General features: G+C 46.7%; 1 protein-coding gene across 1 annotated transcript in view; it reads left to right on the forward strand.

The window, feature by feature from the left end:
- The window catches only part of LOC142312168 (uncharacterized), a 78,073-nt gene that overhangs the window by 8,473 nt on the left and 43,088 nt on the right, over positions 1-26,512 (forward strand). The window contains exons 2-6 of the mRNA XM_075351071.1: positions 1,170-1,309; positions 1,439-1,615; positions 1,689-1,812; positions 1,896-1,993; positions 10,594-10,619. Coding sequence (XP_075207186.1) covers positions 1,244-1,309; positions 1,439-1,615; positions 1,689-1,812; positions 1,896-1,993; positions 10,594-10,619 — 491 coding nt within the window. The 5' untranslated portion in view covers positions 1,170-1,243. The remainder of the gene's footprint in view (positions 1-1,169; positions 1,310-1,438; positions 1,616-1,688; positions 1,813-1,895; positions 1,994-10,593; positions 10,620-26,512) is intronic.

Below are 26,512 nucleotides of genomic sequence, written 5' to 3' on the forward strand. Positions count from 1 at the left end.
CACGCACCGCCGTTTTTAGGCGGTGCACCTCACTTTTTGTGCTAACCACTGGTCAGCGCAACGGTCTCGCTGCTTCTAAACCGACCCTAGCTCGTTGGATCAGGTCGGCTATCACCGATGCCTACCAGTGTTCTCAGGTGCCTCCTCCGCCAGGGATTAAGGCGCACTCGACCAGAGCTGTCGGTGCCTCCTGGGCTTTCAGGCACCAGGCTACGGCTCAGCAGGTTTGTCAGGCTGCCACGTGGTCCAGTCTGCACACTTTTTTGAAGCACTACCAAGTGCATGCTCATGCTTCGGCAGATGCGAGCTTGGGCAGATGCATTCTTCAGGCGGCTGTCGCCCATTTGTGAAGTTAGGTTTTGCCTACTTCTCAGTTTGGTTTATTTCCCACCCATGGACTGCTTTGGAACGTCCCATGGTTTGGGTCTCCCATAAGGAACGATGAAGAAAAAGAGAATTTTGTTTACTTACCGTAAATTCTTTTTCTTATAGTTCCGACATGGGAGACCCAGCAACCCTCCCTGTTGCCTGTTGGCAGTTTTTTGTTCCGTGTGTTTCACCGGCTGTTGTTAGTAGACAGAGTTCCGGTCTTTCCGAGTTTTACTCTATCTCTACTTATGGGTGGATGTCCTCCTTCAGCTTTTGCACTGAACTGGTTAGATTGTCATTCAGGGGGTGTATATAGCCCGGAGGGAGGAGCTACACGTTTGAGTGTAGTACTTTGTGTGTCCTCCGGAGGCAGAAGCTATACACCCATGGTTTGGGTCTCCCATGTCGGAACTATAAGAAAAAGAATTTACGGTAAGTAAACAAAATTCTCTTTTTTTCTTGTAATAAAATTGGAGAGACTGGATATTTCTCTTTTTTCCTCAGATATATGGAAGATGCTTTCTAAAACTGATAAAAAAAATGACTACATAAAATCTTTTATAAACTTTTGTTTGTTTCTTTGTTTTATGTGTAAACTAGCTATGGGTGCATTTAGCTCATTATGGCCTTTGTGGTAGTTGAGTGGAGGAGTGAGAAGTGGAGTCCTCTTTACTATCACAATCCAAGAATACAACATCTACACATTACATCAACTCATATGTTTTCCTTATTGTCTCCAGTAATAGTATTATTACACAGGAATTTTTATGATGTTACATTGTCATCCTCTCCCCATTCAGATCCCTACAATACCAGATCATCTCAGTGGAGATCTTCTATATAAGACAATTTTCCAGATTGACCTACCAAGGATATGGCTAAGATGGCGGATAGGATGTTACAGCTCACCCTAGAGATCCTCTTCCGGCTTACTGGAGAGGTGAGAGATTCTGATAACGTCACATTACATCATTCTTATCTATGGGAATAACAGATGGACAGAACTGGAGAGGTGAGGACTCTGGAAATGTCTGTAGTGAGATTTATTAATGTGTCTCTCCATAACCAGGATTACACAGTAGTGAAGACCTCTAGTGAGCGCTGTCAGGCCCCTGTGTCTGAGGGATGGGGAAGACCCCTGAGCCCAATCACGGGGCCTCCACCTCACCCCTTGTTACATGAGGACATCAATGACCAGAAGATCCTAGAACTTACCTACAAGATGATTGAGCTGCTGACTGGAGAGGTGACACTGCAGGGACATTATACAGGAACGCTATGAAGGGATCGGGGGATGACGGTATGATTGTATGTGTCAGGTTCCTATAAGGTGTCAGGACGTCGCCGTCTATTTCTCCATGGAGGAGTGGGAGTATTTAGAAGGAAACCAAGATCTGTACAAGGACGTCATGATGGATGTTCCCCAGCCCCTCACATCACCAGGTAATAGACATGACTAAATGCACACGGCCTATAAGTATCTATATGTAAAGAATGAATTCAGTCCCTGTATGTGTTTCCTCCAGTTCTATCCAGTGAGAGGACAACACCAGAGAGATGTCCCTGTCCTCTTCTCCCACAGGACTGTGAAAAAGAAAATCCCAATGTTCCTCAGGATCATCAGGTAGATGGAGAGAAGGTGTCATGAAATTTCCCTATGATGTGTAGACGGCTGTGAAGGTCTTGTGTTCAGTCTTGTTTTATCCTCCAGTATTATATGTTTTATACTTGTGTAATGAGAACGGTGGAGATGGCAGGATTAGAGCTGATCATAGATGTGACTTCTCCATCTATCTGTGACTTTTACAATATGGGTTTCAGGAAGAAGATCTGATCTATATTAATACTACAGGGACATATGTGAGGGATGATGAGTGGTGTGAAGTGGAGATTCCTACATCTAGCTATCCAGGTGAGTAGTAACCACTAAATGCAGAGAAGTCACAGATTCTTCTCAGTCACTGGCTGTGGCTACTTTATCTTCAGTGTTCTCTGGCCATATCACAATGAAGAAATCTTCTTCTCCTAAACAAATACACACTCTTCCACCCAACACTGTCCCCATTACTTTGGGCATTACTGAGACCAGTTTTGTCAAGACCCAAAATGATCCAAGTTACACCTGGAATTATAAGATTCTGACCTTTACATGCCCAGATCTCTAAACTGCAAAGACAAATGACCGCGTATGTAGAATGTGCTGACAACTAAGAAAATCATGGGAAGGAAGATATACCATATTTTTCGCTTTATAAGACGCACCTGATTATAAGACGCACCCCCAAATTTGGTGAAGGAATAGAGAATTTTTTAATAAATGGGGTCCGTCTTATAATGCCAGTGTCCGTCTAACAAATAATATAGGGTATATGTCCCTCATAGCCCCCTCATCCTAAAATTAGCCACCTTAATCTGGATATGGCCACCTTATATTGAACACGTCCCCCAGTAAGGCCCACAGGCCCACTGTGGCAGGCCCACTGTGGCCAGGCCCACTGTGGCAAGGCCCACAGGCCCACTGTGGCCAGGCCCACAAGCCCACTGTGGCAGGCCCACAGGCCCACTGTGGCAGGCCCACAGGCCCACTGTTTGCAGGCCCACAGGCCCACTGTTTGCAGGCCCACAGGCCCACTGTTTGCAGGCCCACAGGCCCACTGTTTGCAGGCCCACAGGCCCACTGTTTGCAGGCACACAGGCCCACTGTTTGCAGGCACACAGGCCCACTGTTTGCAGGCACACAGGCCCACTGTTTACTTTTTTTTTTATACTCAAATGCAAACAGTAGGAAGTTAAATACAGGAAAGAGAATATAAATATTTTTTCTTGTCTTTTTGTATTTAAACCCTTCCCGAACTCCACTCACTTAGAAAAGGATATTTCTAATCCGTACTCCCCACACTTTACCAAACTTACCAGACTCCCCCCATCGTGATATAAACTTTTTTTCCATTAAAATAGTAGAGTTTAGAGCTTGGACCACCTCTTCTACACAAGTAGGTCTGATAGCCAATGTGGGTCTATGGATTTTCTAGTGTGGTAGAGTATTTTAGCAATAACTACCCATACCTGGGGGAAACCACGCACCTCCCCTGTTAAATTTAAGACACAGGTTTGTGCACTAAGCGTAGTTTGTATCTAAGGTTGCTTTTACACTACGTTTTTTTTAGCATGCGTCATGAACGTTTTTTTTGCTGCAAAAGCGGATCCTGTTTTTGCAAAGAAAAACGCATGCAAACGTATGTGTTATTTTGCAGGATCCTGTCACTTGAAGTTTATGGGCGGGCATTGGAGTCATGTGATCGGGAGTGAGGTGAACTGGAGCTGACAGACTGGGAGCCGGCATCTGACAGCTGCAGTAAGCTGTAACCAAGGTAAACATCGGGTAACTAATTGAAGTGCTTTGCTTGAATACCCGATATTTACCTTGGTTACGAGCCCGCAGCTGCTAGGAGCTGGCTCTCTGCACACGTAACCAAGGTAAACATCGAGTAACTAAGAAGCGCTTTGCTTGCTTACCCGATATTTACCTTGGTTAAGAGCGTCCGCCGCTCTCAGGTGGGGGAGAGAGGGACTGATATTGCCAGGCTGGTTTCTGGCCATGCTCAGTAGAGCAAGCAGGATCCTGTCTATCAGCATGCCAGCGTTCACATGCGTTTGCGTGCTGTTTAGTCAGGATCCAGCGATTTGCAGTATTTGGACGCAGCTCAAAAACGCTACAAGTAGAGTTTTTGAAAAAAGTTAAAAAACTGCAAGTCGCTGGATCCTCACTATAACACACGCAAACGCATGTGAACGCATGTTGAAGCTAGTCCATTGCAAATGCATTGAAATGAAAACGCATTTGCACTGGATCCGTTTTTGCGTTAAAAAACCGTTCATGACGCACGTTAAAAAAACATAGTGTGAAAGCAGCCTAAATCACATCCGCTATTAATCTACCGACCCCTGCCCCAAAGCCTCACCAGTCTCGGGAAGTCCAGAACATATGCATCATGTCCACATTTTCTTCCTCACAACGTCGACAATAATCATTAACCCTAAGGCCCATTCTTTACAGTACCTTGGGGGTTCTATAGACTCTATGAACTAGGAACAATTGAGACCTTCTTTGAGTCGTGTTTATTGGAAGCACCCCTGGAGACTCCAGCACCGCTTCCCATTGCTCTGTAGAAATACTACCCATATCCTACTTCCTCCTCCCACTTACTCCTAACCTGAGCCATTGGGTCACCAAAAATCATTAACAACAATGAGTTGTAAACTAGAGAAATTATTCCCTTCAATTTTGCCTTCACTATGCGGTCTAACAGCCCATTATTGAAAATTGAAAGATGAGAGATGGCTTCCTTAGCCCATAGTGTGTCTTCGTTGTAAATATTCAAAGAATTCATAATTATGCAAATTAAACTCCAGTTTTAGCTGTTCGAACGACTTAAGATGGTTATCTGAGCATAACTAATGCACATATTTCAATCCCCAATTCTACTACTCTCCAATCTCCACAACTCCTCCAAATTAGAGTTATTCCATATGGGTGTGTATTTCGCGTAGTCTATCATCCCCAGCAGTCCCTTATATATCCACCAAATTTCATGGACCAGTAATCGAGTAGGGTATTTACTCTGGCCACCAACAAATTTGTGTGATTCCAGTATCTGCAGTAAATTCCCCACCTGATTTTTTGCTAATTGTAGTTTTTCCAGTTTTATTCTGGGGGTCCCTTTTTTTCACACCAAATATTTAAGATAGTGTATTTTGCTAAACCAATATTTAGGTATCCAGACAGGTGAGTTATGCATGACCTACAGAGTGCAAAGGAAGAGAAGTTAATAATATTTTTTAGCTTTTAGCCTTTAGCGAAGTGTGAATTTCTGTACTATAACACCAGATTATCGCTTTATCCTGAGTTTTCAGTTTCTTTGATAAATAAACTAACTACAAAGAGCATTGTGATAAACTAGACGAAAATAAAACATTACACTGATGCCAAGATGTATCTCTAAGCTGTGCATGGTTTATGGCTGTAATATATATTTATTCACATCCGCTAGAGATGCATCTGCATCACTCCACGTCATAAACTCCATTATGTTTTCGATCCTAAGGAATTCAGATTACTGCACAATCCCTCCTGAAACAGGGTGCACTAACACTGTTTCTACTTTTCTGGTCAAAATTCATAGTAGCTCCAATGGTCCATCATAAATGACTGCACCTCAGGTTTAGCCAATGGTGTTAAAAAGTTCCTTCTAAATGTCTTATGTTTCTTCAAGAAACTCATCTGTCAGAAAATGTTGCCCCTACGATCATTTGGATTGCTGAGAGCCACCAAGGGTTACTAAATCATTAATGATGAAGACTGTCGGGTGGAAGACGATCATTTTAGTAGATATGTTATTGTCTTTAGTCACAGTTTTTGTCTACATTAGTTAGTGTCCAAAATGTTCTGATTTAATGGGTTGATGCCACACAAAAAAAGATAATCAATAACATTTGCCACATTGCTACTTTACGTCGGCAGCATTTTCAAACATTGTTTTTTTTTTTCAGAAGTTAGTGTCACATGCGTGTCAGAACTTATTTCTGTAACTCCTGGCCTGTACGGTAGATGGCACTGCACTAACACTACGGATACTGCTGGACTTTGGCAGTGTATAAGTGTTTAGCTTTTAGATTGCTACTGGTTCTCCCTTTCTTATACTAGTGTTTTGCTTCAGTGAGCTGGTAGGTAATTAGCTCTTTGCTGGGAGCCATTGTATATACACTCCAGCATACAGTCTCTATCTGCCAGTTATCAAATCAGCTAGACCTAGGCAGTCTGTTTCTTGACTCCTGTGTACTATTTCTGACTCTGATTCTGACTATCCGCTTGCCTCCTGATTTTGTCCCTGACGTGACTTGTCGGTTTTGACCCAACATGATGACTTCTCTTGCTTCTGGTTCGCTTTTCCGGCCAGCAGCCAGAAAGCAGTTCAGTGAACCCCGTTGTAAGTCCAGATTCATTTACAGGGGTTAAATGATGAAGGCCGGGGTGTCTCTGGAATCTGACAGTGGTTTATCCCAAGTCTGTCATTGACAAATGTAACTGAAGACTTAATAGTTTTGCAACCATCTATCATATGTTCAAGGAAATTTACAAAGTCTATTTTTAGGGTTCGATTCAATCACTTTTGAATAACTTAGAGGGGCTTATATTTTAGAAAAATTACTCTCCTTATGATAGCAAAAACTACATTCAGGAAGATTGTTAACCCTTTAAGTTATCACATTAATTGCAAGGAAAACTTTTCAGACCTTAATGATTAAATGTCACATTAAATGTGTGTTTCGGATGCCTCTCTGCAGTTTCTTCCCAATACTGCTATACATAGCAATGAGGAAAGATCTTTAAAATCTAACTTTAATTCTATAAATGTAAAATTCAGACTAACGGTGAATTATCCCACACACAAATGAGATGACTTGCATGCAAATGGGGAGACTGCAAAAAATACCCAGAAAACACATCTGTCATAACCATAGGCAATAGATTAAATAAAGTGTGCCCAATAATAGCTGTGCTCTGTGCAAATTGGTTCAGTCTTGCCCTTCTCTGATGGAAAGAAAACCTCACATAAATGCATAAAGGGGTATTAATACCGAAACCAAGAAGAAAAAAACCCCCATAAAATATCAAACTTTATTATAAACACAAATTTCAAAAAGTGCAAGTAAAATCAGGTTATTCATAGCATACACTTCAGGAGATGGGGCCCCGGGCCAAATTCCCTAGTATCGCCCTTCCTGACCGCGGAGGTTGGCACCCTATAAATAACGAAAATGGCGCCCCCGCTCAACGAAGACTGGCCCTTATGACCCTATACTGATATCTATAGGTGCTGCTGGTCTAATTGAGGGCCTTACAAAATCCACAGTGATATCATCACATCCATCCAGATTAGTAATCTTAACTCCTCATATCAAAAATATCAATATGTTCAATTTCCAGATAGTTATTAAAGACCAAAATGGTCAAGACAGAAATGATGGATAAGGGATGTAGAATGTTATGACTCAGTAGTCATTTTTCAGGGTCATGGCAGCATCACCAGCCTCCCTATGTGTATGCAGAAATAACATATAAATGTTCATCACAATAGATCATAGAAAAACGGTCAAATGGCCAGTACTTAGCCACACTCAGCAGCTCATTGCCCGAAGTGTTTCTCCCCATAGCAATCATTTTGGAGGTTCATCAGGGGCTGTCCAAAATTAGTCCACATCAATATGACACACTGTAATGTCAATACATATGAATTAATATAGTAGCCAAACCACCAAATTAAGAAAATTTTAGACATAAATTCAAGTACTCACATTCTGACAATGTCATCCACAGAGAAAAAAAAACGTCCTCCAGTGAGGTCCTCTTCTTAACGCGTCGGGCAATGAGCTGCTGAGTGTGGCTAATTACTGGCCATTTTTCTATCATCTATTGTGATGAACATTTATGTTATTTCTGCATACACATAGGGAGGATGGTGATGCTGCCATGACCCTGAAAAATGACTACAGAGTAATAACATTCTACATCCCTTATCCATCATTTCTGTCTTCAAAATGACTCCATTTCCCTCAGTGAATTCATCTATAGGTGTAGTGACTATTTTGACTTCACAATAATTTTCTGCAAATTCGCACACAGTGGATATTGCAAAGTGAAAATTACAAATATGCAATTTTTGTGCCCAATAAATAGTGCCCAGCTTGTGGTTCTGGAGACACGTACAACTTAAATTTGTAAGTAGGTTATTCCCACTACAAATGCTAAATGTGTGGAAGCTAATAGTGTTTGAGCACATGACAAGGATCAAACGTAAGGGGGACCTTTTGGCTTTGGGGGCCAACATTTTACTGAATTGGTTTATGTAAACTATACTGCTTTTCTTTTTCGCTCCTAATTGGAAGACCCAGACAGTGGGTGTATAGCTACTGCCTCTGGAGGCCGCACAAAGAACTACACTTAAAAGTGTAAGGCCCCTCCCCTTCTGGCTATACACCCTCCCGTAGGAGTACGGATTCCTCAGTTTTAGCTTTGTGCGCAGGAGGTCAGACACGCACGCATAGCTCCATTGTTTTTAGTCAGCAGCAGCTGCTGACTATGTCGGATGGAAGAAAAGAGGGCCCATACAGGGCTCCCAGCATGCTCCCTTCTCACCCCACTGTATGTCGGAGGTGTTTGTAAGGTTGAGGTACCCATTGCGGGTACGGCGGCAGGAGCCCACATGCTGATTCCTTCCCCATCCCTTTTTACAGGGCTCTGGGTGAAGTGGGATTTACTGGTCTCCAGGCACTGAGACCGTGCTCCATCTACAGCCCCTGGAGAAGATGCTGGATGGAGCGGAGTACATCAGGGACATGGCCCTGCTTCCTCAAGGTACTCTGTGTCCCCGTGCATTTGGCGCTCACACCGCAGCATGCTGGGTGTTGTAGTGCGCCGGGGGACATCAGCGCTACGGCGCTTGTGCCATGGCCTCATTCAGCTTCGCTGAAGCAGGCACACTTCTAGGAATCGGTCGCGCCGGCCGCTGGGACTGCGGCGCGGCTGGCACTTGTGGTGCGCCGGGGACTTCAGCGCGGCCCGCGCTTTTACGGCGGCCGCGCTGATAACTCGAGTCCCCGGCTTTTGCGGCCTGCTTCCGTTCGTTCCCGCCCCCAGACCTGCCAGTCAGGAGAGGGGCGGGACGCTGGCCACTTCTGGGAACGGTCACGCCGGCCGCTGGGACTGCGGCGCGGCTGGCACTTGTGGTGCGCCGGGGACTTCAGCGCGGCCCGCGCTTTTACGGCGGCCGCGCAGATAACTCGAGTCCCCGGCTTTTGCGGCCTGCTTCCGTTCGTTCCCGCCCCCAGACCTGCCAGTCAGGAGAGGGGCGGGACGCTGGCCACTTCTGGGAACGGTCACGCCGGCCGCTGGGACTGCGGCGCGGCTGGCACTTGTGGTGCGCCGGGGACTTCAGCGCGGCCCGCGCTTTTACGGCGGCCGCGCTGATAACTCGAGTCCCCGGCTTTTGCGGCCTGCTTCCGTTCGTTCCCGCCCCCAGACCTGCCAGTCAGGAGAGGGGCGGGACGCTGGTCAGTGCATCAGCGCTGAGGGCTGGAGTCGTTTTTACATACTCCAGCCCTCACAATAGGCACAGAGGGGACACTGTTTCCCGCACTTTTGTTTGGGAACTCCCACGGACCGCCCCTCTCCACAGACGCCGGCAGCCATTCCTGCTGACACGCTGAGCTGCAGAGGGGAGCCGGGGAGACCCAGACAAGGAATTCTGCGCCTCTTACCCGCTATTCAGCGGGCGGTAAGCAGCCCTCAGGGCTCACCCCCTCTTGTGCCAGTAGTATTCTTAGTATTTTGTTTCTACAAATACTTGGTATTACATAGCGCTGGTCGCCCTTTGGCTATAGACTCTCTCACATTGCAGAGAGCCAGCAGCATGTCGTCCGTAAAACGCAAGGGTGCCAAGGCACAGACATTATATGCTTCCTGCACCGCATGTGGGACTTTTCTACCGGCAGGCTCCACGGACCCCCATTGTGTGCAGTGCTCGGCCCCTGCGGCGCTTGCACAGTCGGGACCTCTGCTGGACGTGACCCAGGGTGTACCATCTGTGAATGCTGTCCAGGTGACAGGAACTGAGTTTGCAGCTTTTGCTGACAGAATGTCTCTCACTATGTCACAAATTCTTGACACATTGCGAGCTAGGCCTGTACTTCAGGCCACGGACACTGTGCAATCATTGCCCCCTGGTCCCCCTCAGCTCCAAGCTCCGGGACGGGCATCTACACCTCAGGGTGAAGACTCTGACTCGGACGATGGCCCCGGGCAGCCTAAGCGGGCTCGCTGTGACGGGCCTTCACATTCATCTCAATGGTCAGGATCCCAGCGAGATGAATCTATGGGTGATGAGGCGGACGTAACTGATCAGGATTCTGATCCTGGGACCGCTCTCAATCTAGATACACCAGATGGTGACGCCATAGTTAATGATCTTATATTTAACATCAATAAGATGTTAAATATTTCCCCACCAGCTCCTCTTGTAGAGGAGTCAGCTTCGCAGCACGAGAGAATCCATTTCAGATACCCTAAGCGTACATTAAGCACTTTTCTGGACCACGCTGACTTTAGAGACGCAATCCAGAAACCCCACGCTTATCCTGAAAGGCGTTTTCCTAAACGGCTTAAAGATACACGCTACCCTTTTCCCCCTGAGGTGGTCAAGGGTTGGACCCAGTGTCCAAAAGTGGATCCTCCAATTTCCAGGCTTGCAGCTAGATCCTTGGTTGCAGTTGAAGATGGAGCGGCACTTAAAGATGCCACTGACAGGCAGATGGAGCTCTGGCTGAAATCCATCTATGAAGCGATTGGAGCGTCATTAGCGCCTTCTTTTGCGGCCGTATGGGCACTCCAAGCTATCTCAGCCGGGCTTGCGCGAGTCGACTCAGTCACACGTGCATTTGCCCCGCAGGTAGCACCATTGACCTCGCAAATGGCGGCATTCGCGTCGTACGCGATTAATGCTGTTCTTGACGCTACAAGCCGCACGGCAGTGGCGTCAGCCAACTCCGTTGTTTTGCGTAGGGCCCTGTGGTTGAGACATTGGAAAGCAGATTCTCATTCCAAGAAGTGCTTAACCAATTTGCCTTTTTCTCGTGACCGATTGTTTGGAGAGCGTTTGGATGAAATCATCAAACACTCCAAGGGTAAGGACTCATCCTTACCGCAACACAGACAAAGCAAACCCCAACAGAGGAAGGGTCAGTCTGGTTATCGGTCCTTTCGAGGACCGGGCAGGTCCCAATTCGCCTCGTCAAAAAAGACTCAAAAAGACCAGAGACGCTCAGATTCGTGGAGGTCTCAGTCACGCCCAAAAAGGACAGCCGGAGGAACCGTTGCCAAGACGGCGTCCTCCTGACTTGCGGTCTCCGATTCCCACACCCGCGGTCGGTGGGAGGCTTTCCCACTTTGGCGACATTTGGCTGTCACGCGTCAAAGACCGTTGGGTGAGGGATATTCTGTCTCACGGGTACAGGATAGAGTTCAGTTCTCGTCCGCCAACTCGTTTCTTCAGAACGTCTCCACCACCAGACCGAGCCGATGCTCTGTTGCAGGCGGTGGCCGCTCTAAAGGCGGAAGGAGTGGTGACCTCCGTCCCTCTTCAGGAACAAGGTCACGGTTTTTACTCCAATCTGTTTGTGGTCCCAAAAAAGGACGGATCGTATCGACCCGTCCTGGATCTAAAGTTGCTCAACAGACACGTAAAAGTCAGGAGGTTCCGGATGGAATCCCTACGCTCCGTCATAGCCTCAATGTCTCAAGGAGATTTTCTAGCATCAATAGATATCAAAGATGCGTATCTCCACGTGCCGATTGCACCAGAGCATCAGCGTTTCCTACGCTTCGTCATACACGACGAACACCTACAGTTCGTAGCGTTACCTTTCGGTCTGGCAACAGCCCCCCGGGTCTTCACCAAAGTCATGGCAGCAGTAGTAGCTGTTCTGCACTCGCAGGGTCACTCGGTCATCCCGTATCTAGACGACCTGCTTATAAAGGCAAAAGTCTCATCTAACCCCGACCCAATCTCTGACTTATCTTGGCATGGAGTTTCATACTCTCTCAGCGATAGTGAGGCTTCCACTGAACAAGCAGTGCTCGCTACGGACTGGAGTGCAATCTCTCCTTCAGAGCCAGTCGCACTCACTGAGGCGCCTCATGCATTTCCTAGAAAAGATGGTAGCAGCAATGGAGGCAGTCCCGTTCGCGCAGTTTCATCTGCGCCCTCTACAATGTGCGAGCCTATCAGGGTGGGGAGCGGTGTTTCTCCACCACAGGGCTCAGGGGACGTGGACTCAGGAAGAGTCCACCCTGCAGATCAATGTTCTGGAAATCAGAGCAATCTATCTTGCCCTGCGAGCCTTCCAACAATGGCTGGAAGGCAAGCAGATTCGGATTCAGTCGGACAATTCCACGGCGGTGGCGTACATCAACCACCAAGGGGGAACACGCAGTCGCCAAGCTTTTCAAGAAGTCCAGCGGATTTTGACGTGGGTGGAAAGCAGAGCGTCCACCATATCCGCAGTTCACATCCCAGGCGTGGAAAACTGGGAAGCAGACTTTCTCAGTCGCCAGGGCATGGACGCAGGAGAATGGTCCCTTCACCCGGACGTGTTTCAGCAGATCTGTTGCCGCTGGGGGACGCCGGACGTCGATCTGATGGCGTCACGGCACAACAACAAGGTCCCAGTTTTCATGGCACGGTCTCACGATCACCGAGCGCTGGCGGCAGACGCCTTGGTTCAGGATTGGTCGCAATTCCGACTCCCCTATGTGTTCCCACCTCTAGCATTGTTACCCAGAGTTCTCCGGAAAATCAAGTCCGACTGCCATCGAGCCATACTCGTCGCTCCAGATTGGCCAAGAAGGTCGTGGTACCCGGATCTGTGGCATCTCACGGTAGGCCAACCGTGGACACTACCAAACCGTCCAGATTTGCTGTCTCAAGGGCCGTTTTTCCATCTGAATTCTGCGGCCCTGAACCTGACTGTGTGGCCATTGAGTCCTGGATCCTAGCGGCCTCAGGTTTATCTCATGAAGTTGTTGCCACAATGAGACAGGCTAGAAAACCATCCTCAGCTAAGATCTATCACAGGACGTGGAAGATATTCTTAGCGTGGTGCTTGGCTCAAGGGTTTTCTCCCTGGCCATTTGCATTGCCAATTTTTCTTTCCTTCCTGCAGTCTGGGTTGGAAAAAGGTTTGTCGCTTAGCTCGCTTAAGGGTCAAGTCTCCGCGCTATCCGTATTCTTTCAGAAGCGCTTGGCACGGCTTTCTAAAGTACGCACGTTTCTCCAAGGAGTTTGTCATATCGTTCCTCCTTACAGACGGCCATTGGAACCCTGGGATCTGAACAAGGTTCTCATTGCTCTCCAGAAGCCGCCTTTCGAGCCTTTGAAAGAGGTTCCCCTTTCTCGGCTTTCACAAAAGGTAGTTTTTCTTGTGGCGGTCACGTCTCTTCGAAGAGTGTCCGAGCTAGCGGCGTTATCTTGCAAATCTCCCTTCCTGGTGTTTCACCAAGACAAGGTAGTACTGCGTCCAATTCCAGAGTTTTCTCCCAAGGTGGTTTCTTCCTTTCATCTCAATCAGGATATCACTTTGCCATCTTTGTGTCCGCATCCAGTTCACCAATTTGAAAAGGGTTTACATCTGTTGGACCTGGTGAGAGCACTCAGGATTTACATTTCTCGCACGGCGTCTCTACGCCGTTCTGATGCGCTCTTTGTCCTAGTCGCTGGGCAGCATAAGGGATCGCAAGCTTCCAAATCCACCCTGGCGCGGTGGATCAAGGAACCAATTCTTCACACATACCGTTCTGCTGGGCTTCCGATTCCATCTGGACTGAAGGCCCATTCTACCAGAGCCGTGGGTGCGTCCTGGGCATTGCGGCATCAGGCTACGGCTCAGCAAGTGTGCCAGGCGGCTACCTGGTCGAGTCTGCACACGTTTACCAAACACTATCAAGTGCATACCTACGCTTCGGCAGATGCCAGCCTAGGTAGACAGGTCCTTCAGGCGGCGGTGGCCCACCTGTAGGAAGAGGCTGTCTGACAGCCCGTTCATGTGGTATCTTTTTACCCACCCAGGGACTGCTTTGGGACGTCCCACTGTCTGGGTCTCCCAATTAGGAGCGAAAAAGAAGAAGGGAATTTTGTTTACTTACCGTAAATTCCTTTTCTTCTAGCTCCAATTGGGAGACCCAGCACCCGCCCTATTTGTTCTTAGGGTTTCGTTTTTCGGGTGCACATGTTGTTCATGTTGTTTCTTAAGTTCTCCGATCTTGTTATCGGATTGAATTTGTTTTTGAAACTGTTATTGGCTTTCCTCCTTCTTGCTTTGGTACTAAAACTGAGGAATCCGTACTCCTACGGGAGGGTGTATAGCCAGAAGGGGAGGGGCCTTACACTTTTAAGTGTAGTTCTTTGTGCGGCCTCCAGAGGCAGTAGCTATACACCCACTGTCTGGGTCTCCCAATTGGAGCTAGAAGAAAAGGAATTTACGGTAAGTAAACAAAATTCCCTTCTTTAGAGGCTTTCAGCTACCAGTAATATGGAAACCCTCTATTTTTCCATGTACAAAATGTCGGACAAAAGTTGTTGTTTTTTTTTCTAGGGGCGGAGTAAAAAATTTTCTCTCATTTTGCTTACTTAAGTTTTTTTGGCGGTTTATTATTCCAGTGTTTGGGAACCAGAAGGAATAGGAAGGGTTGAACATCATACTCTACTCGTTTCCGCTCTGAGTCTATTCTTGGCTCTTGAACTGGTTTTGTCTTAGTAAATAATTATATTTTACTTCATGACTTGATCATCTGTGGAATGTTTATTTAAGTAAAAGTATAATTTTAAAGTATTTTTTATTATAAAATAACAATCTTTTTTCTTAGCAGATAAATGTACATGGAGATCAGATGGAACACTGACATCTTCAATTTTTAAATCAGATGACCTTGATGTCACGCAAGAAACAACTAAAGTGAATGCCATTACTACAGAGAATCCTTTCTCATGTTCAGAATGTGGAAAATCTTTTACACGGAAGTCAGGTCTTGTAGTTCACCAGAGAGTTCACACAGGGGAGAAGCCATATTCATGTTCAGAATGTGGGAAATGTTTTGCGAGTAAAAGACATCTTATTACACATACAAATACTCACACAGGGAAGAAGCCTTTTTCATGTGCAGAATGTGGAAAATGTTTTTCAGATCAATCAAATTTTATTAGACACAGGAAAGTTCACTCACAGGAGAAGAAGAAGCCATTTTCATGTTCAGATTGTGGGAAATTTTTTGCAAGAAAATCACAGCTTACTTCACATCAAAGAACTCACACAGGGGAGAAGCCTTTTTCATGTTCAGAATGTGGGAGAGGTTTTGCAGCGAAATCATATCTTGTTAGACACCAGAAATTACATACGGGGGAGACGCCTTTTTCAGATTCAGAATGGCAAATGTTTTACCCAGAAATGTCTTCTTTTTGAAAATCACAAATCTCACAAGGGGAGAAGACATATAGAAGAGAAGTGTTTTATTTGGACTTTATATTTTGTTGGACACCAATAAAATCTCACAAGGAGAGAAACCATATATTTTGACAAACTACGAGAAACACATAACAAAAAGAGCCAAAATAAAAACATAATTTTATTTTAACACATAACAATTTTAGATTTGGGTAAGACTACTATGTTCAGTGATGGGGCATAGCAATGGGGACCAGGTCCACACCGAGTTAGGCCAAGCTGTATATGGCTAGGTTTGAGGACATCCACATATACCCTGGTGTTGGGCTTTGTGAGACATTGGTCCTATAGAGTAGGTTCATAGATATTGTCTTCAAATGGTCTTTTGATGAGTCCTCAGTATTGGAGTTTTTTAAGGATATTAGCAAAAATATATTACACTTTACACCTACAGTGGTGTGAAAAAGTGTTTGCCCCTTCCTGATTTCTTTTCCTGATTTCTTATGTTTGTCACACTTAAATGTTTCGGATCCAAAAAAAATTTGAAATATTAGACAAAGATAACACAAGTAAACACTATGTAATTTATAAATGAAGGTCTTTATTAAGAGACAAGAAATCAAATCCTACAGGGCCCTGTGTGAAAAAGTGATTGCCCCTAAACCTTAATAACTGGTTGCATTATCCTTAGCAGCAACAACTGCAATCAAACGTTTGCCATAATTGGCAATGAGTCTTTTACAACGGTCTGGAGGAATTTTGGCTTAATCTTTGCACAATTGTTGTAATTCAGCCACATTTGAGGGTTTCTGAACGTAAATCTCCTTTTTTAGTTATGCCACAGGAACTCAATTGAATTAAGGTCAGAACTTTTACTAGGCCACTCCAAAGTCTTAACTTTGTTTTTCTTTAAGCCATTTAGAGGTGGACTTGCTGGTGTGTTTTGAATCATTGTCCTACTGAAAACTCAAGTACTCTTCAGTTTGAAGTCACAAACAGATGGCCAGACATTCTCCTTCAGGATTTATTGGTAGACAGCAGAATTCATGGTTCCATTTACCACAGCAAGTCTTCCAGGTCCTGAAACAGCCCAGATCATCACACTACCACCACTATATTTTACGGTTTATATGATGTTCCTTTTCTGAAATGCTGTGTTACTTTTACGCCAGATGTAATGGGACATACACCTTCCAGAAAATTCAGTTTTTGTCATGTCAGTCCACAGAGTATTCTCCCAAAAGTCTTAGGGATCATCAAGATGTGTTGTGGCAAAACTGAGACAAGCCTTTATGTTTTTTTTGCTCAGCAATTGTTACGTCTTGGAACTCTGCCATGCAGGCCATTTTTGCCTAGTCTCTTTTTTATTGGTGCAGTCATGAACACTGACCTCTACTGAGCAAGTGAGGCCTGCAGTTCTTTGGATGTTGTGGGGTCTTTTGTGACTTCTTTGATGTGTCGTCGCTGGCTCTTGGGGTAATTTTGGTCGGACGTCCACTCCTGGGAAGTTTCAGCAGTGTTCCATGTTTTGGCTATTTATTTACAATGGCTCTCACTGTGGTTTGCTGGAGTTCCAAAGCTTTAGAAATGGCTTTATGACCTTTTCCAGACTGATAGATCTCAATTACTTTGTTTTTCATTTGCTCCTAAATTTATTTGGATCACAGCAAGATGTCTAGCATTTGCAGATTTTCTTGTCTACTACACTTTGTCAGGCAGGTCCTATTTAAGTTATGTCTTGATTGAGAACAGGTGTGGTTGTAATTAGGCCTGAGTATGGCTTGGGAAACTTGGTATGGTTAGGGAAATTGAACTCAACTTCCCAAAGATGCGATAAAGCACAGTTAATTTATGCTTTAAGGGAGTATGTGTGTGTTGGGAGAGGGAATCCCTTTTCACACAGGGCCCTGTAGGTTTGGATTTCTTTTCCCCATAATAATAAGGACCTACATTTATAAACTACATTTTGTGTTTCCTTGTATTATCTTTGTCTAATATTTAAATCTTTTTGGTAAACTGAAACATTTAAGTGTGACAAACATGCAAAAGAATAAGAAATCAGTAAGGGGTAAACACTTTTCCACACCACTGTATATATAGCAAACAGGAGATTAATTTAACTATTTATACTGTTCAAAAAAATAAAGGGAACACTAAAATACCATTGTGCTGTTTAAGTGTTTCCTTTATTTTTTGAGCAGTACAGTGGAACCTCGCTTAACGAGTAACCCAGTTAACGAGAATTTCACTTAACAAGCAAAGCTTTCTGTAAATTTGTAACTTGGTTTACGATAAAGCTTTGCTGAACGAGTAAAATACTCACCGCACACTCTTCCGGTTCCGTACATCCATCGCGCTCTGACCCGCTCTTGCAGTCCACACAAACACACACAAGCACGCACAAAACACACAAACAAACACGCACACATGCACACACATACTGTATTATGCTCACCTTACCTTCCGTTCTATTGCCGGCCTCATGGTTCTTGTAGTTCACCGGTACATCGCGATGATTGAGGAATCCTCGCGGCGAACTACAGGACCCAGGAGGTCGGCGATGGAAGGTAAGGTGAGCATAATATGTGTACCTTCCTTTCCATCGCCGGCCTCCTGGGTCCTGTAGTTCCAGGATATGTATCGGCAGGCAGCGCAATGAGTCAGGAACTTCCTCTGTCACCGCTACTCAAAGGCAGCGCGCTGACCAATCAGAGTCAAGCGGCTCCTGCCTTTGACGTCAGCGCTCTGGGTGCGGAAGTTCCTCCCTCGTCGTGATGGTAACCCGATACACAGCCCGTACTAGCGAACAGCAAGTCCCAGGAGACCGGCGGTGGAAGGTAAGGTGAGCGTAACATGTGCGTGTGCGCGCATGACACATTAGGTGACCAGGATGGGACATTTAACAAGTTGTGGAACGAATTGTCTGCATTGCAATGATTTCCTATGGGAAATCTTGCCTTGCTGAACAAGTAGCTTGGTTAACAAGCACACTCCCAGAACGGATTGTTCTCGTTAACCAAGGTTCCACTATATATATATATATATATATATATATATATATATATATATATATATATATATATATATATATATATAATATATATATTATAGAAGTGGGGTCATTTATTTACACACATGTATAACAAACCCAAACACAGCAACAGTTATACAGTTAGGTCCAGAAATATTTGGACAGTGACACAATTTTCGCGAGTTGGGCTCTGCATGCCACCACATTGGATTTGAAATGAAACCTCTACAACAGAATTCAAGTGCAGATTGTAACGTTTAATTTGAAGGTTTGAACAAAAATATCTGATAGAAATTGTAGGAATTGTACACATTTCTTTACAAACACTCCACATTTTAGGAGGTCAAAAGTAATTGGACAAATAAACCAAACCCAAGCAAAATATTTTTATTTTCAATATTTTGTTGCGAATCCTTTGGAGGCAATCACTGCCTTAAGTCTGGAACCCATGGACATCACCAAACGCTGGGTTTCCTCCTTCTTAATGCTTTGCCAGGCCTTTACAGCCACAGCCTTCAGGTCTTGCTTGTTTGTGGGTCTTTCCATCTTAAGTCTGGATTTGAGCAAGTGAAATGCATGCTCAATTGGGTTAAGATCTGGTGATTGACTTGGCCATTGCAGAATGTTCCACTTTTTTGCACTCATGAACTCCTAGGTAGCTTTGGCAGTATGCTTGGGGTCATTGTCCATCTGTACTATGAAGCGCCGTCCGATCAACTTTGCGGCATTTGGCTGAATCTGGGCTGAAAGTATATCCCGGTACACTTCAGAATTCATCCGGCTACTCTTGTCTGCTGTTATGTCATCAATAAACACAAGTGACCCAGTGCCATTGAAAGACATGCATGCCAATGCCATCACGTTGCCTCCACCATGTTTTACAGAGGATGTGGTGTGCCTTGGATCATGTGCCGTTCCCTTTCTTCTCCAAACTTTTTTCTTCCCATCATTCTGGTACAGGTTGATCTTTGTCTCATCTGTCCATAGAATACTTTTCCAGAACTGAGCTGGCTTCATGAGGTGTTTTTCAGCAAATTTAACTCTGGCCTGTCTATTTATGGAATTGATGAATGGTTTGCATCTAGATGTGAACCCTTTGTATTTACTTTCATGGAGTCTTCTCTTTACTGTTGACTTAGAGACAGATACACCTACTTCACTGAGAGTGTTCTGGACTTCAGTTGATGTTGTGAACGGGTTCTTCTTCACCAAAGAAAGTATGCGGCGATCATCCACCACTGTTGTCATCCGTGGACGCCAAGGCCTTTTTGAGTTCCCAAGCTCACCAGTCAATTCCTTTTTTCTCAGAATGTACCCGACTGTTGATTTTGCTACTCCAAGCATGTCTGCTATCTCTCTGATGGATTTTTTCTTTTTTTTCAGCCTCAGGATGTTCTGCTTCACCTCAATTGAGAGTTCCTTAGACCGCATGTTGTCTGGTCACAGCAACAGCTTCCAAATGCAAAACCACACACCTGTAATCAACCCCAGACCTTTTAACTACTTCATTGATTACAGGTTAATGAGGGAGACACCTTCAGAGTTAATTGCAGCCCTTAGAGTCCCTTGTCCAATTACTTTTGGTCCCTTGAAAAAGAGGAGGCTATGCATTACAGAGCTATGATTCCTAAACCCTTTCTCCGATTTGGATGTGAAAACTCTCATATTGCAGCTGGGAGTGTGCACTTTCAGCCCATATTATATATATAATTGTATTTCTGAACATGTTTTTGTAAACAGCTAAAATAACAAAACTTGTGTCACTGTCCAAATATTTCTGGACCTAACTGTATATCTTTATCTTATTGCCATCTTCCTAACTGGCTTCTAAATGTGCCTAAAATCAATATATGCTGGTGTACAGAAATTGTAGCAAAATCGAGGATGCTAAACCTGGTCGGCTAACCAGTAGGTTTAAAGAAAAAGATATGAGGAAGATTTTTTAAATGGCGTGTGTCAAAAAGTTAAAGAAATCACACAATTGGACCTATTATAAAATAAGGACTAATTATTTAAAGGGGATCAACCATCAGGATGTGCACATATAAAGTAAAGGCAGTGCCATACTGGTGCTAGAATGGTGAATAAAATCATACCTTCACTTTCCAGAGTGGATGTTTCATTGCAGTAAAATGTTTTATCAAAGTTCCAGAATCCGTGCAGCAGTTGAATGGCGTGTGTTGTGGGCAAGACTATGTGGGTCGGGTCTCCCTTTATTATTCTTCCACTGTGTGGTTTCATGGCCACTATGAAAATCAGATTCACCCTTAATAGATCTTTGAATTGGACACCCTTAAAGGGAACCTGTCACCAGATTTGGCAAGTATAAGACTATGGGGGGTAAACAGTGGTGACTGCTCTTGTGGCGGTGTCGCCGGGGCTTGGTGTCGGATCTGCTGCGAAACATGTTGGGTTATACCATATGCTATATTTTATATCACAATGGGGCCCAATTGTTAATTATTTTCATATGTTTTCTAATAGATTCGATCTCTCATAAATTTCTGACCTCAGGCTTACTTGAACATTTTATATAAATTAGTACAATTCTTAACTTCTCTTGTTATTTAGTTGGATGTATATAGTGGTTTTTTTCTTCCCCCCCCTCTTCCCTCTCCTTTTTTGTATCAAGCTTATTTGTGTTTGGTTGTTATTCATGCAGCCCATATAAATAGTTATTCATGTTTTTTTAACCTGTGTTGTATCCAACTTCCTGCAAATGTGTAATACTTGTCATGACAAAGAGCATAATCTCTGCTTGAAACACGTAGACTAAGGTTTACACACACACATCTTATTTTAACATATTTACATACATTTTTACTATGGAAATAAAAGTGAAATTTTAAACTGCTTCTTGCGGATGCTGGGTTTTCCTCCCTTGAATTCCACTTACCTGAAGGCCGGTTCAGAGTTCTCTGTGGACCGCACCCAAAATGTCAACTCCTTGAGCTGAAAAGTTTTCCCTTTTTTCATCTTTTTCCCTTTTTGGTTTTGTTCTGAGTGGAACCTGTCTTGTTTAAATCACTGTATGGTCTTGGCCACTGTGCAGCAGCTCAGTTTCTTTTTCTCTATCGTTTCATTGGGGGACACAGGACCATGGGTTATGCTGCTGTCACTAAGAGGCTGACACTAAGTAGACAGAAAAAGTTAGCTCCTTCCCAGCAGTATACACCCCGAGCCGGAGGCGGGCTCAATCCAGTTTTAGCTTAGTGTCGTAGGAGGCTGATGTGGGCCGTCTCGGCCCCCTCAGCCATTTGCTTTTTGCGCTTTTTTCCCTTATTTTCGGCGCCGCTCATCGCTCTCATACCTGTCTTCTCGTTGCTGCAGGTATTTTCTTCTTCACTCATCCTCCGCAGCCCTGTGGGTACCACTCCCCAGGGTCGCAGGGGCTTGAGATTTCGGGCCCTGTCCCCCGTCCATCCCCGTTGTACCACTCCCAGGGTTGCGCGTGTGGCAGGTTGTCGTGGGCACCCCTGATTCGCCCTGCGGTATCACCCCAAAGGGCGTACAGGGGCATACAGCAGGGATGGGACCTCAGCAGCACGTCTGAAATCCGATGGGGCCCGCATCGCTGCCTTCTCCTGCAGGGGGGCTCCTTACCCCCATCATGATGTCCACTTCCCTGCCTCAGCACGCTGCTCCCCCGGAGCCACCAGTCTTCCAGGACGGGGGCACTGCTCACAGGCAGGGGCAGGGAGCCCTGCCTGCACCGCATCCATCTCTGGGCCGGCGCCGCCGAGGTCAGGTAGGACCGACCTTCTCCTACCTTCTTCTCCAGGCGGCTACAAAATTGAGGCCCCGGTCTTGGCCTACACGCTCTGCGCCCCAGCCACGTCTCAGCAGTCGGCGGCGCGCGCTGGCACAAGGCAGAGCTCCCTCTCGGCGCTCCGGTCATCGCTGCTGCGCCACCACTGCTTGCAGGTACGGCCGCCTGTCTCTACCTCCCTGCGCGCTGGCAGCCCCAAAATTTAGGCCCCGGCTCCGGCCTTGTCTCCAGTGTCCCAGGCCCGCCCTTCACTGCAGCGCTATTGGTCGCCGGCCGTCCGTCTCCGCCCTCCGCTCTGCCCCAGGCATCACAGGGGGGGTGGTGGCTGTGTTTTTCCCGCTCTCCAGACTCCTTCAGCGTCCATCTTCTCAAAAAAAAAAAAAAGAAAAGAAATAGGACTCCCGGTGTGCGGATTGCTGAGGCTGCAGCAACCGTTTATAACAGTAAAAACAAGCCTCAAATGAGCCACAATCATACAGGGATTGTGTTTTTATCAGAGGTTGAGTTTATTATTGTATACATATACATATATATATATATGTGTGTATAATATATATATATATATATTGAATTGTACAGGTGCTATCGGGCAACTAGTTGGCATGATAGTTACATACATATAGAAGGGAACGGTGGTTTTTACTGTCCACATATATTCCCACAATATTATCTCAATAGAGTTAATGCATAGAATCCTCAGAGTTTAAAAAAAAAAAAAAAAAAGGTTAATTATTCCGGACCGGTAACGGTCAAGATTGCTATACCCTCAACTTTTGCATTCACCCAAATCATGTCAGATTTAGTGATTACAGCCACCGCAGCCCCTGACACTGCAGGTCCCGGTATACCCCCCGGCCGGCTGGTTAGCGCCCCTGTCTCAAGCCATGACTCCCCTCACTGACGTCGTCGGGTCGGTGCGCATACGCTGCGTCCCTGGCCGACGCTCTGTCATACCTCCACAGGACTGGCGCAATCCCCTCGGGGAGTTTTCACCTTCATCCCCAGGTCCAGACGGCCGCTTCTCCGGAAGCCTTTCGACCTTTCGGGTGATGGCCCAGGCGTACCGCCTCTGCTGGATTCCAAGCAGGCGCTTGATGTTCGGCGCATGACGAATAGCCTGGTAGAAATGGTGAGTCAAGCCATAAAGGTACGGACAGCCCTTTTCTCTCCGTGCACACGCAGGGGGAGGTGAGTCCCGTGCCAGGGACCTTATCCACGGCTCGAAGCGGACCCGCCTGGTCTCTTCGGCGCCCCCCCCTGGTTTTTTCCTTGATTCCCAGGTCCAAACTTCCGCTCCACCGGAAGCCTTCCGACCCCTCTGGTGATGACCCAGGCGTACCACCTCTGCTGGATTCCGAGCAGGCGCCCGAGGTTCGGCGCATGACGATTAGCCTGGTAGAGACGGTGAGTCAGACCATAAGAGCACGGTGAGTCCTCTTCTCCTCTCTGAGCACACAGGTCTCCTTTAAGACTTTTCTGGCGGACCCATGATGTATTCAGTGGACATCCAGTAGTTCGCCGGGTTACTGCGTCATGGCAGACAACACCCAGACACGACGTTTACCAGCGGTAAGTCTTGTTATTGTCATTATCCCTTCCCCAAAGGGCTCCGGAGAGAAGGGGCATGCTCCCCTGTGATCGACTCGCCAGGGTTCCACCTGGCTTATCATCCCTAACGTGACGTCTCTCAGGGACTCCACGGACACCCTACGCAGCGGTCTACGTTCCATCTCTGCCGATTCAGAACTGGTTGACATCTTCGGTGAGTATCTTCTCAACACAGCCTTGGCGTCTGCCAGCGGCACGGTCTAAGCCTCTAGCAGCAGTGTGACCACCCGTTTAGCACTCTAACTCAAGATCTGGAATGCGGATGCGACCTCTATGGCTAGTCTCCCTTCCACTCTTAGGAGAGCGTCCCTCCGGAAATGGGCTAGTCCAGTTGGTCCCCTAGGCCTCCTGAGGGAAGAGATTCTTCCCCTACCCAACATCGGCCCAGACGCATGCGGGTGCGTCGCTCCACCGCTCGGTTCCAGTCCTGTCGCGCCTCAACTTTTCAAGGCGCCTCTATACCACCAATAGCTCATCCACCTTGCGAGGCAAGGGACCTCTTCCTTGCTTAAGGGTCGTAACAGGGATCATAGCGGCTGCCATGCCATCCTACACTCCAGAGCTATTATAGTCACTCCGCCCTAGGGCGACCTGGTGGTCAAGAGTTCTTCCCTCAAGGGCTTTTGTCTGGGTGTGTAGATAGCCATCGTCGGCTTTTTGCTTCTAGAGTAGCTGATCTTTCAGGAAAGGTCTTCTCTGATCCCGCCCCGGCGGATCATCCCTTTAGACACGGTATTCAATACCGTCAGAGGTCAGGTACTCCTCGCACAAGAGTGGTTCTCTTCCCTGCACCGAGGCCTCTGTACTCTCTGCCATCCGCACCCGTTTTTTCCATCGGTCTTGGTATGCGAGTCCCCGGTCAGTTGTCGGCGGGGATATAGGCAGTACACTGTACCCAGTTGCATCCTCGGCCCTTTCAGCGGGCCCTGACGAAGAAAGGGGTCAATTCTCTCCTTGCTAGGGACCGCTGGTCCCGTCTATATCGAATGACCGCCATTCCCTTCCTAAGTGGACCATTCTTCGCAACCTCCCTGGGGAGAGTCCCTTCTCTTCTTCTTCTCTGGAGGATAGTGTTCACCGTCACCGATCTCCAAGACTGGGGTGTGCCTCTCCATTCCTGCAGCACAAGGCTGTTGGACACCCTTGAGCATTGTCTCCCTATCAACATTCCGGAATTCAGCCATACGGCTAGCCCGGCTACGATTTCAGCACCGTGTACTGGGTTGTCCAGGCAGATTCCAGTCTGACCATGCCGCAGTGGTGGCGTGCATCATCCACCAGGAAGACACAAGGAGTATCATGGCAATGGGTGAAGTCAAGAGGACCTTGCACTGGGCCGAATCTCTTCGCGCTCTAATTCTCGGCCGTGCACATCCCTAGCGTGGACAATGGAACGGCTCTCTTTTCTCGGCAGGGATGGCCCCGCGTCAGGCAGACGGTTCCTCAACAGAGAACTCCCCAGCCAGATTTTCGGCGAAGGAAAACTCCGGTCGGGGATCCAATGGTCTCCCGATTCAACTATCAGGTCCACGGTTCATCGAGTGGTGCTACCTCCACTTGGCCTAGGTGTCGACGCCCTCGCCCTGTCGTGAAGCCAGTTCAGGCTCCCGTGCATCTTCCCTCTGCTTCCCAGGATTTCAAGGTTTCTCCAAAGAATCAAGGCAGAAGGTGGCGCCAGAGTGGCCTGGGCGAGCATAGTTCACACAACTCACTCAGCTCCTCACAGTTGCCCCGTGGCACCTTCCAGACCCTCCAGATCTTCCGTGTAGAGGCCCTCTCTTCCACCAAGACTCAAAGGTCCTTAATTTGACGACCTTACTAGTGGATCCCGGCTACTGGCTCAGACAGGCCTTTTGACAGGAGCAATACACACAATGTTTAAGGCCGGACAGCCAGTTTTCATCGAGAATCTGTTTCCACACGGGGAGAGTTCCTCCGGTGGTGTAAGGAGCGCATCTGCTCTTCTCTTTGCTCCTTCTCCCTTCCGTCATTGCTGGCATTTTTACAGTCAGGTCTGGATGCGGGTCTCTCGCGCGTCCCTTTAAGGGCCAGGTGTCTGCTCTATCAATTCGGTTTCAGAAGCCTCTCGCTTCTCGTCTGCCAAATCAGGACTTTCACCCAAGAAGTCACCCATCTGACTCTACTGTATCGTCATCCACTAGAGACGTGGGACCTAGATCTGGCGAGGGGTTCGCTTCAGGGTATCCTGTTTTTTCTTTCCTAGTTTCCTTCGGTTCTCACCTGCTTTGGAAGGTGGGTTCCTCATTGCCATCACGTTTTTTACAAAGGGCATCAGGACGGGCAGTCCTCTCTGGTCGTTTTCTCCTCCTTTTTCTGGGCCTCCACCTGCACAGGGGGGGGTGCTCCGACCAGACCCCGCCTTCGGTCCGGGGCTGTCTCGCTGTTCCACCTAGATAGGAGATTGGGTTTCGGTCATTCTGTCCTAGTTCTTCTCTCAGCCTGAAAGGGGCCTTGTTTACTCTGGCCTTGGTACGAGCTCTCAGTTTTTTGTTATGTCCTCAGGACCGCACCTTTCAGTGACACCGACAGTCAGTTCATGCCGGCGCCCAAGGCCAAGATTGCCACATGGTTCCAATTCCGCTAGAGTTGAGGCCTACCGCAGGAAGAACGGATCCCCGCCGCGGGCAGTGAAGGCGCACTATACCCGTGCAACGGGAGCATCT

This window comes from Anomaloglossus baeobatrachus, chromosome 5 (assembly GCF_048569485.1).
Source record: "Anomaloglossus baeobatrachus isolate aAnoBae1 chromosome 5, aAnoBae1.hap1, whole genome shotgun sequence".
NCBI lineage: Eukaryota > Metazoa > Chordata > Amphibia > Anura > Aromobatidae > Anomaloglossus > Anomaloglossus baeobatrachus.